General features: G+C 41.3%; 1 protein-coding gene across 1 annotated transcript in view; it reads right to left on the bottom strand.

Moving 5' to 3' along the window:
* Positions 1-1,106: 1,106 nt before the first annotated feature.
* LIFR (LIF receptor subunit alpha) overlaps positions 1,107-16,358 on the bottom strand; it is a 49,493-nt gene continuing 34,241 nt past the window's right edge. Inside the window, exons 13-19 of the mRNA XM_052659167.1 lie at positions 13,181-13,360; positions 11,167-11,268; positions 10,408-10,575; positions 5,559-5,720; positions 4,565-4,658; positions 2,812-2,890; positions 1,107-2,435 (exon numbers count right to left, since the gene is read on the bottom strand). Coding sequence (XP_052515127.1) covers positions 1,815-2,435; positions 2,812-2,890; positions 4,565-4,658; positions 5,559-5,720; positions 10,408-10,575; positions 11,167-11,268; positions 13,181-13,360 — 1,406 coding nt within the window. The 3' untranslated portion in view covers positions 1,107-1,814. The remainder of the gene's footprint in view (positions 2,436-2,811; positions 2,891-4,564; positions 4,659-5,558; positions 5,721-10,407; positions 10,576-11,166; positions 11,269-13,180; positions 13,361-16,358) is intronic.

Raw genomic sequence — 16,358 nt, 5'->3', positions numbered from 1 at the left:
GAGCCCAACAGGAGAAATAACAGGACAGAGCAAACTGTTTAGAGGTGACTCTGGTTTGATACAACTTTCATTGTTGAAAATACCTATGAGCTATTATGTGGTTTTACTGTACTATGTGTATACATAATTAATTGCATTTCACTCCACATGTTCATCTACCAGGAAGCTCTGGGATTTAATTGAATCCTAGCAATTAAAATCAGGATTCATAAAGCAGAGTACTACCTAAGTAGATTTTTGTCCCTTGTTGAGGCTTTTTTCTACAACATGGTTTTTATAATGATACATCATGGGCTAGAAAAGAAAAAAACCTGATTCATTATGTGCACATACACTACAGAATCTCAAATGATAAATAAAAAGGGACTTATCGTGACTTCTTCAGATCTTCCAAATTTTCAGGTACTCTGGCCTTAACTGTCAAAAGATAAAATACACAGACAACCTGAGGGCAGGGAAAAGATAAGATACAGTTTTTAGTTCTTCAATCTGCTTCTCCAAGAACCACACTCATTCCAGACATCACTTGTGAAGATCAGGGGTGGACAGAGAATGCTGTGAGGACCCCACTCTAGACATCTCCCAGAGCACCTTTAATACAGGTATGCCCATGGATTCAAATCCTCTGTAATGACATTCTATATGAAAGAGCCCTTGAGCAACTGTCCCTGTTAGGAAGCATTATCTTTTTTAGTTTTATATTGAAAAGTTTGAGGACTGAAACAACTAGTTTGGACTGATGAAGAGGAAGGAACTGCTAAGATGTGCGATGAGAAAGAACACCTGTTAGCAGGTGTCAGAGATGCTCACGCTGCCCAGGCAACCAGGGCTCAAAGCGTGGTCTTCTCAGGAGGAACTGAGGCCAATCCCACGTATACAGACAGCTGATGCTGCCAGATATTGCTTAGTAGTCGTCTCAAATAGTAAGTCACTGGAATCCTGTGTTTATGAATAATATTGAATTTGCTCATATATTTATAAAACTGACACTGTCATAAAAAAACACAATTAAAAAAAAACAAAATCTACAGTCTTAGAAATTTACTTTTAAATATTAGGGCAACCTAATAAGGGAAGCTAGCACAAACACTAAAAAATAATGGAACAACGTAAAACGCCTACCAAAGCAAGGAGACATGATTCTGATTTTGGCTGGTCAGTTTCACGCTCGTTTTCCAAGTTTGTACCCCTGAGAAAACTGTTTGATAACCATTATACAGTAGGCACAGAAATCAGCATACTTTATCAAACAAAACACTAAATAGCTGCTGCTACATTAAAAATTATATTAATTTTCTTAAATGCTGTGGATAAAGAATAATGTCCAAAGTTTCCAAATCTGTGCTTGGTTTTCATCTGGAATGGAGCAAATGTCAGGCAAGTAACATCACCTGTTACTTTGACATTTTACCCCCCTGCCTGCAAATCTGCGTGCAACTCCATAAATTATGTGTGTGAGAAAACCAGATGAACGACAGAACAGAATATAGCTGCTGCAGGGTTTGTTTTGCATGAATGGGCCTGGCACTGCTTGTTCTTGAAAAACTTCTTGAAGGCAGAGTAGTGTGAGAATTCTTTGGCTCAAATCCCAAATAGCTCCAAATTGTGAGTTGTGTGGATCCAATTTCTGAGTTACTGTACTGTGGCTTTGAGACTGTATGAAAAGCACATTAACACTTTTTAGTGTAACTTGTGAGAGTGAAGTCCACCCCACTAGCAACACTTCACAGGATCCCTCCAAGGTGCCTTCAGTTGATGTGGCAGCTCTAGCAATGGGGGCTTATTGAGATGGTGGACTGAAGTAACGGGGACACTTAATCATTTGGTTTGTTCTGAAAAAAGTTTGTAAAGGACCATCCTCCTCCACTTGATTTAGGAGAATCTTCATCTTTAGGTGGAATCAAAAATTGTCGGGAGTTAATGGAGCACGGACTTCCAAAAGACACAATCTCACTGTTGCTGTCTGTGGACCGAGGTGAGTCTGGAGATACCAAGTTCCAAGTATTTACGTTTGCCTGAGGTCTGTAACCTGCAGTTTTATCTAAGTCATCATCTGCATCCAGGTCGTCTACAGTGGAAGTAATGGGGAGGTGCATCTGCGGCTTATAGCCTGCCCCCCCTACAGGGTCACTGTCCAGCTCCCCCTCTGGTTTTGCCTGAGGCTGGTACATGGACTGGATGTCAATGTAGATGACTTGTGAGCCCCCGCCGCCTTCTGCTCCTGGGTTCGCTAGCTCTTCCTCGATGACCGGTGGGCAATAGGACACAACCACGTGGTTCTCGGGTTCTGCGTCAGAGCGATCTTCTGGACGCTCAGCCACCGGAGAAATTATTTCTGTATCTTCTATTTTGGGAGCCACTGACCGAGTTTCCAGAACCTCGACATTATTTGGGGTACAAGGATTCATTTCCAATGTTTTAAGAGCACTGTTTCCCTAGGAATAAATTTTAAAATAGGGATTAGGGATACCATGAAAAGCTGCTGCGATGCTCCTCCTACAAAAAGAAGCATTATTTTATATATTTTTCACAGATGCTTATAAAATTGCATCTCTACTACTCATCCTAGAGCAAAGCTACTTTTTTCTACATATCAGTATCTTCCTTGCTCTTAATAGCAGTGAAAAGAAAAAAGAGCATGCACAAACAATTTAAAATTAATAATTTTGCAAGTTCAGCAGATGGTCAAGCACTGCTGTTTTCTTAGTACATTTTACTGTTCATGACACTGGCATGTTAAAAACTTTTCACAAAAGACTAAAAAAAGGAAGTCAGTACTTCAAAGGTAAATGTAAGAAAATAAAGGATTACCTCACAGACACTCTTTTGAAACTGTAAAGCTTTACAATTTTCTGGATTTGGAATATCAGGATAGAAGGTTTCTTTAATCCTTTAAATAAAGATTAAATACATTTAATAATTATAGGATTATCAGTTAGACAACGAGTTAGTAAGTTATCAGGTTTATTTTGATGTTTCATATGAATATGCTAATGAACACATGAGATAAAAAGGGAAAATCATTTTCAGTTTGATCGGTTGCTAGAGCTTTCATACAGTGCATTCAGAGGTTCCTATCCAAAAACTACAAACAGTGCCTCTGTTTCTAGAACTATAATATCTTATGTATCTAATGAAAATGGAAAGAAAAGAGTTAAGATGCTGACTGTGCTGTCAAGTCAAAAGATACAGGCATTACTCATATAACCAAAATGTTCATACTGTAGACTGGATTCAGTACCATTAACTACTTGAGAACATATTTGCATTTTCCATTCTCTACTACTCAAAAAAGACTTTTCCTGGACTATCAGAAAAAGCAAGGCTATTAATCTTAAGCAAAAACTAAACACAAAAACGAAATTTGCTTAGTGCCGTATCATAGTTACAGCTGTTAAAATTTTTTTTTATCGTTTGAAATTCCTATAGGAAAAAAAAAATGTTGTCAATGTATGTCCAAAATGCTCTAACTTCCAATCTATCTCCTTATATTTTTTCTGAATGGAAACTGTCTTAAAAATGTGATTTTTGGTAATGAGAATGTGGTTATCAAACAGGGTATTCTATAGTTTTAAACTGTTACTATACTGATTTATAAGCCAGGATTGCTAAAACACCTTCTCTTCTTTACCATGAATGATGGCATTTTGAAGGCCAGTGAGGACCAAATGAAGACAGCCGTTTGCCCGAAGCCCAGCCCAGGACAGCTCCTGCTGGCTGAGCACGAGGCGCGATTTGCTCAGCCCACTCACCTCAGCTCACACCACTCACGCGGTCACTGCATCCAAACACACACTGCTCTCTCCAGAAGATCAAGCTCTTTCCAATTTGTGGGCCCTCAGAGAAGCCTTTCTCTCTGCCTGGCACATGCTCTCCTCTTCCCCTGTTCCAGGGCCCTCACAGGGAAACCTGACCGCCCACAGAGACACGTTTCCCCACTGTTCTCCCACGCGCCTGTGCTCTTTCCAGCACCCACTCACACTTCTCCACTATTAAAAGATTATGGGTTCAAGTCCATCCTCCCCACTATTCCATAAGGATCATACTTATTTAGTCTACCACTGTACCTCCCTTCACATGGAAGGGCCATTCACATCTGTTAAATAAATGACCAGATTTTCTAAATAGATCACCAGGACAAGGGAGAGCTCAATCATTAAACTACATTTAACCCTGCGTATAGCTGCTGCCATATTTACGCCTGTGAATATATTTTTTTTAGTACAATGGCTTCTACTTTAATTAGTAAATATGCTTTTGTGCATGCTCAGTCATGTCTAACTTTCTGTGACCTCATGGACTGCAGCCTGTCAGACCTCCCTGTGCATAGTAGGGAAAATTTACACTTTTCCTTTGTTAAGTTTTAAAACCTGTAAATAATATGCCATGTTCTTGTCTAATATTATCTCCAACATTAATCCTGACCAATATAAATATGTATTACCTAGTTTCCACCAAAAAGGTGTACCTGTTATTTTGTTCAGTCGCAAGTTGTGCCAGACTCTCAACACATGAACTAATCAATCATGCCCTTAAGAACAAAACAGTGAGAGCCAATCATTACCATTCTCGTTTCCGATAGCAAAGGATACTTGTTACCACTCCAATGATGACAGCCACTGCCACTGGGATGAGAATGGCAATAATCAAACCCTCAGCTGAAAAGAGAACATTGCAGAGGTTAAAATCATCATTTTTATATATGAATTCAATAAATTCATAAGACATTTAAGTCAGTAGATTATCTGAAGAAAAAATCCCAACTGCTCCAGAGAAACTGAAAAATTATTAAAACATAATCTTAAAAAGTATTGTAATTTTATACTAGCACATAAGTTCTTTAGAGCAGGGTTTCCCTACTTCGGCACTCCTAACATTTTAGGGCAGATATTTCTTTGACATGTGCTGGTGGGGAAGAGGCTGTTCCATGCACTGGAAGATTAACAGCATCCTTCAGCCTCTAACCACCAGATACCAGTAGCACAATCAAAACGGCACCATACAATGCCAAGTGTCCCTAGGAGGCAAAATCACCCCCAGGTGAGAGCTAACTCCACATGGCCCTCCTTTATTTAAAGGCATGTATGACCTTCAACCCAGGGCTAGAGAACAAGCCTGTGATCAATGAAAGTTCTTTGCTGTTGACCAACTGATCAAGCCTATCTCCTCTACTTTCCGTCTCAAATTTATAAGTGTTGTGCTTTACACTTTTTTAAACCTGTTTCTTACATTCTTCCCAGGATATGTTAAAAATCTCAGAATATTTCGGGCAAAAAATTTTAAACCAGTTGACCGTAAGTTTAACATGAATTTAGAACTCGAAACTTCAGATATATTCTCAATCCCTTAATTTCTCAAGTATGCATTAGACAATAGGTTCAGATAACTGGTAAGAATAAATATGAAGTCATTTCAGGCCTTTCAACACTGCCCTCCACCTACTTTAAAAGTATAACAAAATGTGAAACTCAAAGAGGGGGTTTCTATATAAACAAATGTCACTAGAAAACCAATGCCCTTGCGTATGGAAAGCAACTCAATCACAACATTTAACTCACAGTTCTCCTTTGTCACCACAAACATGCTCCTCTCTGGGCCCATTCCTCCACCTGTGTAGGCTCGCAAGACCAGGTGGTAACTTGTTTTACCTTGAAGATCAGCAATCCTCAGTGTCTTCTGGGATATGTCAGTAATATTCTTAACCTTTGTGTCAAAACGACCTGTTTTGCAAGTGAAGAAGATTATTACTGTATCCTGTATCGAACATAGACTGGCGATTTGTTTCTTACATGATATTATACATGTTTCAATGCCATTCCCTCAAATCATTTCACCCTCTCCCTCTCCCACAGAGTCCAAAAGTCGGTTCTATACATCTGTGTCTCTTTTGCTGTCTCGCATACAGGGTTATCATTCCCATCTTTCTAAATTCCATATATATGTGTTAGTATACTGTATTGGTGTTTTTCTTTCTGGGTTACTTCACTCTGTATAATAGGCTCCAGTTTCATCCACCTCATTAGAACTGATTCAAATGTATTCTTTTTAATGACTGAGTAGTACTCCATTGTGTATATGTACCACAGCTTTCAGGGGGTTCAGGATTGGGAACTCATGTACACCCATGGCTGATTCATGTCAAGGTATGGCAAAACCAATACAGTATTGTAAAGCAAAATAAAGTAAAAATAAAAATTAAAAAAAATGATTATTACTGATCTCTATACTATTTTTAAACACCTGGTTACCCAAACTTGTCACATATTATTTTTAAGTGAGTCTGAATGCCAGTCGCCTCCAGGGCCACGGCCTGTGCTGCCAGTCAGCACCATGTTCAATTCCACCTCTACCAGTTAGCAGCTGGGTCCTCTGGATCTATTATTTGAACCACTCTGAACCTGAGTTTCTCTAACTGTGAAATCCCATATCATGACTTAGCTCTCAGAGCTGTTTCGAAGCTCTCAGAAATTTCCATGCACATTCTCTAGAATAATGCCTGGCATACAGCAGGCAATCAATAAAAGTCTCTTTTCTTTCTGTTACTAAGAGCATGAAAACCCACTGCAACCCAAACCCACAGGGGCAGGGACACTGTCACTTGAGCTGACCATCTGTCTGTGAGTGAAGTGAGAAACTCAAGGGAGCGGGAGCACGAATCAATGGAGATCACTCCAAATGACTCAGGAAGCCGAGGTCTCAAGTAAGACGCCAGTGAGGACGCCTTGGAACTGTTTTAAAAGGAAATGAGAAGGATTGTTTAAACTATTGTTTTTTTAAATTTTAACCAAAATAGTGCAGTTCAATAGCATATGGCTAATAAAAAGCAGCAGTTGCCTGCCTGCATCTCCCTCCCCCCAACCAATCACTTCAAAATCAAGTTATCAGTTTCTGTGGGTGTTCACTTCCATTTCTGAAATAAACTTAGACTGGTGCTGGTTTAGTCACTACGTCATGTCTGACTCTTGCAATCCCGTGGACTACAGCCCATGAAACTCCTCTGTCTATGGGATTTCCCAGGCAAGAGCCCTGGAGTGGGTTGCCATTTCCTTCTCCAGGGGATCTTTCTGACGCAGGCATTGAACCTGGGTCTACTGTACTGCAAGGCAGCCTCCTGCACTGCAGGAGCATCTTCTTTACTGACTGAGCCACCAGGGAAACCTAAATTGGTAGTGCTTGACCTTTAAGTTTTAGATGTTAGCTCTAACACACAACCACTACCCCTTCTCCCCTCAACCCCACATCACTGGCAGAAAAACATAAAAAAATTTGGTAAATTCAGTGTTTATATTATCACGATTATATAAATATGAAGTACTGCTAAGACAAACTGCTTGAGATGATCATGTTTCCTTTCTTTTCTGTTGTTTTAATTGCCTTTCTTCCTTATTTGTTTGATGTACCAGTTACTCATTCTCCCCACATCCTTCAATGAATATTCAACACAATTTTCCATGTGATCCAACACAACTAAGTCCCAGCGCTGTGGCCTCTCCCAGCCCCTGTCCGCTCTTCATCAGGTTGCTTCCCAGGGCGTCTTCTCTGGACTGAAAGCCTTCCAGGGGCTCTTGTCCCGGGACTCCCTGCCCCATTTATTTCCTTATGTGGAGGCCCACTTTTCTAGTAGATGTTGGAGAAGGGATAGCTGGGGGAAGTAGTATGTGTAGCCTCGCCTGTCTAAAAATGTCTTCTTCTATTCTCACGGAAGTAGTACAGATACTACTGTATCTGTAGATAAATTGGCTTGACTACAGTATTATTTTAGGCTGAAACAATTTTTTACTCAGTATTTTAGCCATAATATCTTCTAGTATCCGGTATGTTGTTGAGAACTGCCACTCTTATTCCTGATCCGGGCACCATAACTGCTTTTCTTTGTTTCTAGGACTTTTTCTTTATATATTAGGTGCTCTGAAAATTCACCATGACATATTCAGCATAAATCTATTTCTCCATTTTACTGGTGTATTTAGTGGCACCTTTTACCGCATACACTGAGGTCTTTCGGTTTGGGGAAATTTTCCTGCGCTATTTCTTTGATAATTTCCTCCCCTCCACTCCACTCTCCTCTCTTACAGAACTCTTATAAAGGAGGACAGGGAACGTCTTTGACTCAAGCCGCAACTTTCTTTCACCTCCAAGTCTCTTTGCCTGTGTCTCATTTTCAGAAGAATTCCCCCATTTTCCTTTTAATATTTCTACTTCTATTTTACTCCTTAACAATTTCCTCAATCACAGTTTTAATTTGGAGGAATTCATAACCATCTTCTGTTTGTTCCTTTTTAGAACATCATGTCTTTTCAATAAATAGTTGTACCTCAACTATCCAAGAATAGTTTGTTTTTTTTTTTTTAATTTCTCTGCTTTCCCACGTAACATTTGTTTCCTCTGATTTCTCCTGCTGTCTGTCTTGCAGGTTAGGAGCTTTCTCAATCATCTGGTTATCCCTGGCTACTCCTCATGTTTGAGAGTGAGCCACTAAAAGGCTCACTGAAAGCCTGGTGTGCACAGGTGGGGTTTAGAGGTGGGTGGGCTTCATGTCTGTTACTGACAGGAAATGACCAGCTGGGTTCCTGGCTTTTCATTGGGGGTAATCCCCTGAATCTCAGCATGTTTTATGTCTTTTCTCAGGAACCATTTAATCCTCTCACCTCTTGTCCGGGAAACATGCCTAGCTGAAGATCTATTAACCGCGTGGAAAGGAGGAAGAAGGAAGGTCACACTGTCCGCTGTGGTCTCCCCTGCCTGGAGGCTCTCTGGTTCGGAATAAATCTGTTCTCATTCAGGGGAGAGGGCACTCACATGCGCTACATGACGTTCTGTAGGACTTGGGCGTTCTAACTGATGCTACCACGCCTTCAGTCAACTCCTGCTGTTCAGCCCGGATTCATCCTAACCACTGGCATCCACTGCTGGCCCGTCAGGATAAACCAGACCGCTCCTAACTGATGCTCGCCCGACTGTCCACCTAGACTGTCCCACCATCCACTCTAGTTCACTCAGCCCACTTCCACGTTCTAGTGTTTCTATGTCTTCTTTTTTGCCTCTCCGGTTCTTTGTCTTTACTGGCTTTATGGGTTTTTTGTTTTTTGTTTTTTTCCTCTGTTTAACTCTAATTTTAGGGACCAACCCACTCTAACCAGAAATCTACGTGCTATAATTTTAACTGATTCAAGTGCAAATTTTCTGAGAACCTGAGGTTCAAGTGCAAAATTTCTGAGCTCCTGAGGGAAATTACACCAGACTCTAGTGTCATGTCTGGGCTTCCCTGGTGGCTCAGATGGTAAAGAATCACCTGCAATGCAGGAGACCCAGGTTCAATCCCTGGGTTGGGAAGATCCCCTGGAGAAGGGAATGGCAACCCACTCTAGTATTCTTGCCTGGACAATCCCATGGACAGAGGAGCCTGGTGGGCTACAGTCCATGGGGTTGCCAAGAGTTGGACATGACTGAGCACTTTTTTTTTCTGGGTATTTGCAGAATCTGATAGTTAGGGTTTGCCTCAACTCTGAAGGTTTAGGAAATGCAGAACTCCGTGATTTGGGGCAGGCACACGTTTGTGCAGCTGTTCTCCAGAGGTGACTAAACTAATGCCCAGGTGGGCAGCATGTCCCTGTGGCACTGTTTGTTCTCTACTTGTCAGACAGTCATTAAATAATTAAAACGGTTTCTTTCCAAGAAAAGGTCATTAAGGAAAACAAAAGCTTTCAAACTGAAGAGATGATACACGCTTGTGTTATTCAGTCATAAATAAGAAGCTTCTGACTTTGAACAGAAATGTCATTGAGGGTTTAAAGCCAAAAGTCTGCATAAACATTTCTGTATTTGTAAATTCGAGGATTCTCAAAGGTCTCTGTGCATACACTTACCAATTGTCAAGACTGACTCTAAGTTTTTAAGATTTAAGGGACACACACATGCTCTATCAAGCCAATTAAGTTTCCCAACTCATTAAGGCCTTGCCTAACTGTGGGGATAGCTCTTTGTCAAATAAAAGGAGGCTCTGAAGCCATTTTTTAGGTTCCTGAGTTTTCACTTCCATCGGCATAAATGCAGGAAGACTTTTTTTTTCTTAAGGTAACCTTCATAAGATGCTTTGTTATGCGTCATGCAAGATTAGTAAGAGGTCTTCTCTGTCCTGCGGGGATCATAATCAAAGGCCTCAGAATAAATGATTTAAATGATTTCTTAAAGACCACATGCCATTTATTACATACTAAAATCTTGAAAAATCTCATATTCATCAAATGACTTCATTTTCACTTCCTTATCGTTCACAGTTTTGGAGACCAGTTTGAACTATTCAGTAGCATTTTCTTTTACCTTTTCTTTCTTCTTTCTCTCCATTTTTTTGTAATTAATATAGAACTTCTAAGAAACAGTATATACTTATTCTAGTAATTTACTCACCTGATTCCAAACCCATTATCTTAGATGTGTCTCTCTCTCCTTTTTCAAAGTAAAATAAATATCCTCTTAAAAATCCTCTAAGCTCTTCCACAGGAATTTCTTCCCATTTCACTAATATAGAATCTGCAGATGTATCCTCAACAGTAAAATTTGGAGCAATAGCTGGAGCTGTAAAAGAAAAGAAGCCCACACTTAAAGGAGAGTTTACTAATACAGAGCAAGACATTAAGGTTTAATGAGATTTCTAGCCTCAAAAATAGCTGAATCTGGAATTAGAACATTATTCTTTATTTAATCATAAACTTTCACATATATTATCACAGCACTTTTACTATGAAGATACAAGGGTAGAACTTACAACTTTCAGGTATAAAACATATCTGGAGGGGTTTGCAAAACCTATGCAAAATCTTTAAGTGGCTACTCCAATAGACTATTTCTATTTCCCCTTTTCAGTGATAGTCTTAAATAAACAGTTTTTAAAATTTGTAAAAGTACATAGTAAATCTTTTTGACATCCAAAATAAGACTTAGTTTTCTCTATGACAAGAGTAAAACTGTCAAATGTAAACATTAAACAAATGAAGTAAGAATAAGTAATTATCAATAATTTTAGTTATCATCTAACTTATTTTTCTTTCTTGAACTAATACACATCTCAATTCAATCTATTTTTAGAATTCAATCTTAAAATTGATGTCTACTTATAATTTCTCATGTTATCTTCAACTCTTAAGAAAACTTACCCATTTAACTTACCCAATTCTTCTACATATCCAATTATAGAATGTAATAATTGATATCCTTGATTTCTGCACCCATACACCGAAAAATTATATCTTACACCTGGTCGAAACTGATCTACAGGATGAACACAATCAGTAAACTTTCCTAAGTACATATGGCTATGACTATCTACTTTAGAAATATCAAACTGAAAATAACTCACTTTGAAATTTCCAAAGCTAATTTTACAAAGGTTACAGAAAATACATTTGTGTTTCCAAAGTTTTCAGAGTGAAAAGTGACTTGACAAAAATTAAATTCACATCTGTTGCAATGAAAAATTTAGTATTATAACATGACATCATCTTAAAGGGGAACAAAATGGTAATCAAGGTTTTCATTTTGTTCCTTCAAATTAAGCAATGACAACTTCTTCCTAGATTTGGTCCTGGGTCAGTTTTTGAAACAGTCCCAGGTCTGTATCACACCTCTGAAAAGCTCTTCCCTAACTAGGGTTATTTGTGGGTTGGAAAGAACCCATTGCTCTTCCCTTGTTCCAAGAAGCAGATACTAAAATTTCCACTGTACAGGACACCGAGGGGTTAAAGGAAATGGGACTTAAGAGTCTATTCCTCTTTACCGCATCAGCATTTAGTGCTATTAATTCCACAAGACATACAAGAAAAGCATTTTAACTTCGATCCAAGTTAATCACTTTCAACTGTCTCCTCAATACAATGCAAAGCAGGGTGGACGTAACAGGACTCCTGGCCTGGAGCAGCTGGCAGGACAGATGTGAACAGCTAACAATAAGATGCTATGCGGGGCCTCTGCATCGAAGGTCCTCCTCCTCACCCGACAGGTTTCAACTTCATCTTATATCCCAGATATTCCAGCTAAAGAGACATTTCTCACCTTCCCGCATCATTCCACCCTGCCCCAGTCCATTCTGATCATTCTCAAGGCCAAAGTGAGAAAGGAGGAAAGAAGGGTCATAATTTATACAGAGCACACTACGGCTGTGTAAGGTCGGGCTGTACTTCACTGGTAAGGGACGACGCACTCGTCAAGGAAAAAGAAAGGCAACCGTCGAGGCCTTGGCCAGTTATGCACATGAAAGAATCTGGCTGTATTCCAAGTAGAGATGGAAAAAGAAATCGGAAGCTCCATGTAGGAATCCAATGCATGGGGCTCACCCTGACCATCTGACAGTGAACAAAGTAAACGAGCAGAACGTGATTCCTGGGAGAGAAGGCTCAGCAGCTGCTCGCCCTCCTGCACTTCACTCACACGTGAGGGAGAATGGGGCTGGTTGGGGGGGGGGGGTGGGTGGCGACGTCAGAAGCTTCACTACCAAGAGGTTCCACAGTTCCCACAGGTAGAGACACACTCACTCATGCCAGGGGCTCAGAAGGAACAGTGACGGTGCAGAGAGGCTAGAGCTCCCAAGGCCAAGGCTGGCTCGGCCTGAGGCAACTGCACACCCGTCTTGGCTGCATCATCTTAGGCTTGCAGCTCCTGAGCTGTCCCTCCGGCCCTCACTGCGCCCCTGACCTGCATCGGGAAAGTGCTAATGGGTGCAAGTCCTTTGTGCTCAGTAACCCGGCTTGTGGGCAAACAAGGGCAAAAAGGTGGCAAATGAGGTCATTCTAATTATAAACAGTGCTGTGCTGAACATTCTTAGATGTACATCTGTGCTGCTCTTGGATTTTTTTTCCTTAGAATACATTCCTAGACAAGTAACGACGAGATCAGAGTCTATGAATTGTTTCACACACATACTGCCACAAACTGCTTTCCAAAAAAGTTAAACCAATCCATAACCAGCCCAGTGGTGAGGGGGAACAGTCACTGCACTGCAACCAGTAACTCCGTGTGCTGCTCTTAAAAATAATTTTTTTTTTGGTGGTTAGCCGCTGTAGTGTATACAGAAATAGAAACATAATGGTGTACACACGAAACTTGCATGATGTTATTCTAAACCAATGTCACCTCAATAAAAAGTAAATTTAAAAAATATCTTTAAAGAACTCTGAGAGACACCTACCAGATTCTATTACAGTTTCAGTGCTGTTTGAAGGGATTTTTTTCCAGTCCATGAGGCAGGGTCCAGACTGAGATGAGTTACACCACTTAATTACATAGTCGCAGGTCATGTTGGGGTCGTAATTCCAAGTGAGGAGGATCCTATTTCCCATTCCAAGAGCCTGCTCTATTTTGAGATCATCTTCAAGAAAGAAGGATTTTTACTAGTGTTAAAAATAATGTTTTCAGGTAAACCTCATGAAAATGAGCCAGAGTTATACAAATCATTTCATTGTACATATACAGCAAAATGGTGCTAAACTAGATAAACCTTTAGCCAAGTTTAGAAATGCTACCCTATGGCAATTACTTGGTCATACAGATCAACTCTTCAGCTGGAAAAAAAAACAAAATAACAAAGAACCAAGGATCAGGCAGTGACATAGCTGGGCCGGGACATGAAGCTCAAGAGCCATGATGAATGGGGCAGAGGTCACGGCACAGCGGGGGCAGGAGGCTGGAGAAGAGCAGGCCTGGGTGGCCAGAATCTCCCCTCTCATCATCCACTATGGATGTGAGCTCCATGAGCACAGATGGAGGCCTGTGCCTGCAGCTCCACTCTGGGCACAGACCACGGCAAGCAGGAGCACAACCCCACACAGTGAGTGAAAGAATGGTTGTGCCAGCCCCTCGCTTCCCTTCAAGGGAGACTACTGTCCCATGGGTGGGCGGAAGGGATTCTGGAGACAGGACAGGGATGAAAGCGATGGGATGGGGTGGCCATCATGGGCAGAGAGCAGTACGGATGTGTGAGGTGCAGAGGCTGACAGAGGGCGCTGGGGGCCATGATGAGGTTTGATTTCCCCCCCTGCCGGATCTCAGCCTCAGCGATAAGGGAGGCCCAAGGTTGGGAGTAAGTAATTAGTGTGGGTTAGAACAGCGTCGCCAAGAAGGAAATTTTCCAGAGAAACAGGGGAAAGAAGTAATTCTCTAACTGATGCATATTTAAGGGCTCAGTAAAAAGCCATGGAAAGGTTTTTTTGAACAAAATTTGCATTCATAAGCAACTACTACTAGATACAAGACAACAATTTGGCTTGGAATACAGAAGACTCTGGATACAACAGCTTCTCGGCTCAATGTGACTAAAAAATCCACACTGTCAGCCTGTGCTGAGGCAGTAAGGCCTCCAACTGGGGAATCCTCAAGGAACCATGATTTGTTCTGAGTTGCAGTAACTGTCTGAAAGCTGATGGCCAGACCACCGTTAGTTCTGTACCTTACTACCTCCTGAGAGACACACAGAAAAGGTAGGAATATAGCTTCTGAATTATAAAAGATAACATAGGTATTGCCTATTATTCTGAGAGCCACAAAACACCTAACCTAAATCGGCAGCTTGTCTTGCCATGGGTGTCCATACGTCTTTCACTGTCCTGTTTTCGCCTCCGCAGCGCTGCCTGCGGACCTCTCCGCTCTAGCATGCACTGCTATCTGGGCTCTGGCTGCTGCTGCGTGTCTTGAAACATACTGTGTGTCCCTATTCCTTCCTCCTAATGTGTCCACAACTGAGTGGAACAAAGAAACAGTTATGTAACAAGCAGTCAGACACTGCCCAGTGCCCTCAAACAAGAACTGAAAAGGTACTGAGGACCCAAACTGGACCAATTTTTCTTCCTTCAGGAGTGGGTGATCATAGAAAGGTGACCCCATACTAGGGTGGGACAGCAAGTAGGGGGGATCAGGGAATGACTCAGAAGAGGAGCTAACTGGGCGAGGAGGCAGGAATGGCCACTGAGAGCTTGACTCAAAAAGTGTCAAGGCAGCTGAGGAAGAATGGACAGTCACTGTTCAGTTCAGTCGCTCAGTCATGTCCTACTGTCTTCGACCCCATGGACTGCAGCACACCAGGCTTCCAGGTCCATCACCAACTCTGAGTTTACTCAAATTCCTGTCCATTGAGTCAGTGTGTGATGCCATCCAACCATCCCATCTTCTGTCGTCCCCTTCTCCTCCCACCTTCAATCGTTCCCAGCATCAGGGCCTTTTCAAATGAGTCAGTTCTTCACATCAGGTAGCCAAAGTATTGGAGTTTCAGCTTCAGTATCAGTCCTTCTAATAAATATTCAGGACTGATTTCCTTTAGGATGGACTGGTTGGATCTCCTTGCTGTCCAAGGGACTCTCAAGAGTCTTCTTCAACACCACAGTTCAAAAGCATCAATTCTTCGGTGCTCAGCTTTCTTTATAGTCCAACTCTCACATCCATATGTGATTACTGGAAAAACCATTGCCTTGACCAAACGGACCTTTGTTGGCAAAGTAATGTCTTTGTTTTTTAATATGCTGTCTAGGTTGGTCATAGTTTTTCTTCCAAGGAGCAAGCATCTTTTAATTTCATGGCTGCAGTCACCATCTGCAGTGATTGTGGAGCCCCCAAAAATAAAGTCTGCCACTGTTTCCACTGTTTCTCCATCTGCCATGAAGTGATGGAACCAGATGCCACGATCTTAGTTTTCTGAATGTTGAGTTTTAAGCCAGCATTTAAACTCTCCTCTTTCACTTTCATCAAGAGGCTCTTTAGTTCTTTTTTGCTTTCTGTCATAAGGGTGGTGTTATCTGCATATCTGAAGTTATTGATATTTCTCCCGGCAATCCTGATTCCAGCTTGTGCTTCATCCAGCCCAGCATTTCTCATGATGTACTCTGCATATAAGTTAAATAAGCAGGGTGACAATATACAGCCTTGATGCATTCCTTTTCCAATCTGGAACTAGTCTGTTATTCCACGTCTAGTTCTAACTGTTGCTTCTTGACCTGCATACAGATTTCTCAGGAGGCAGGTCAGGTGGTCTGGTATTCCTATCTCTTGAAGAATTCTCCAGTTTGTTGTGATCCACACAGTCAAAGGCTTTGGCCTAGTCAATAAAGCAGAAGTAGATATTTTTCTGGAACTCTCTTGCTTTTTCGATGATTCAGGGCCTGTTGGCAATTTGATCTCTGGTCCCTGTGCCTTTTCTAAATCCAGCTTGAACATCTGGAAATTCACGGTTCACATACTGTTGAAGCCTGGCTTGGAGAAGTTTGGGCATTACTTTGCTAGTGTGTGAGATAGACTGCAATTGTGCGGTAGTTTGAGCATTCTTTCGCATTGCCTTTCTCTGGGATTGGAATGAAAACTGACAGTCACTGTAACTCATC

This window comes from Budorcas taxicolor, chromosome 20 (genome assembly GCF_023091745.1).
Source record: "Budorcas taxicolor isolate Tak-1 chromosome 20, Takin1.1, whole genome shotgun sequence".
Lineage (NCBI taxonomy): Eukaryota > Metazoa > Chordata > Mammalia > Artiodactyla > Bovidae > Budorcas > Budorcas taxicolor.
This window is presented reverse-complemented; position numbering and strand designations above follow the sequence as displayed.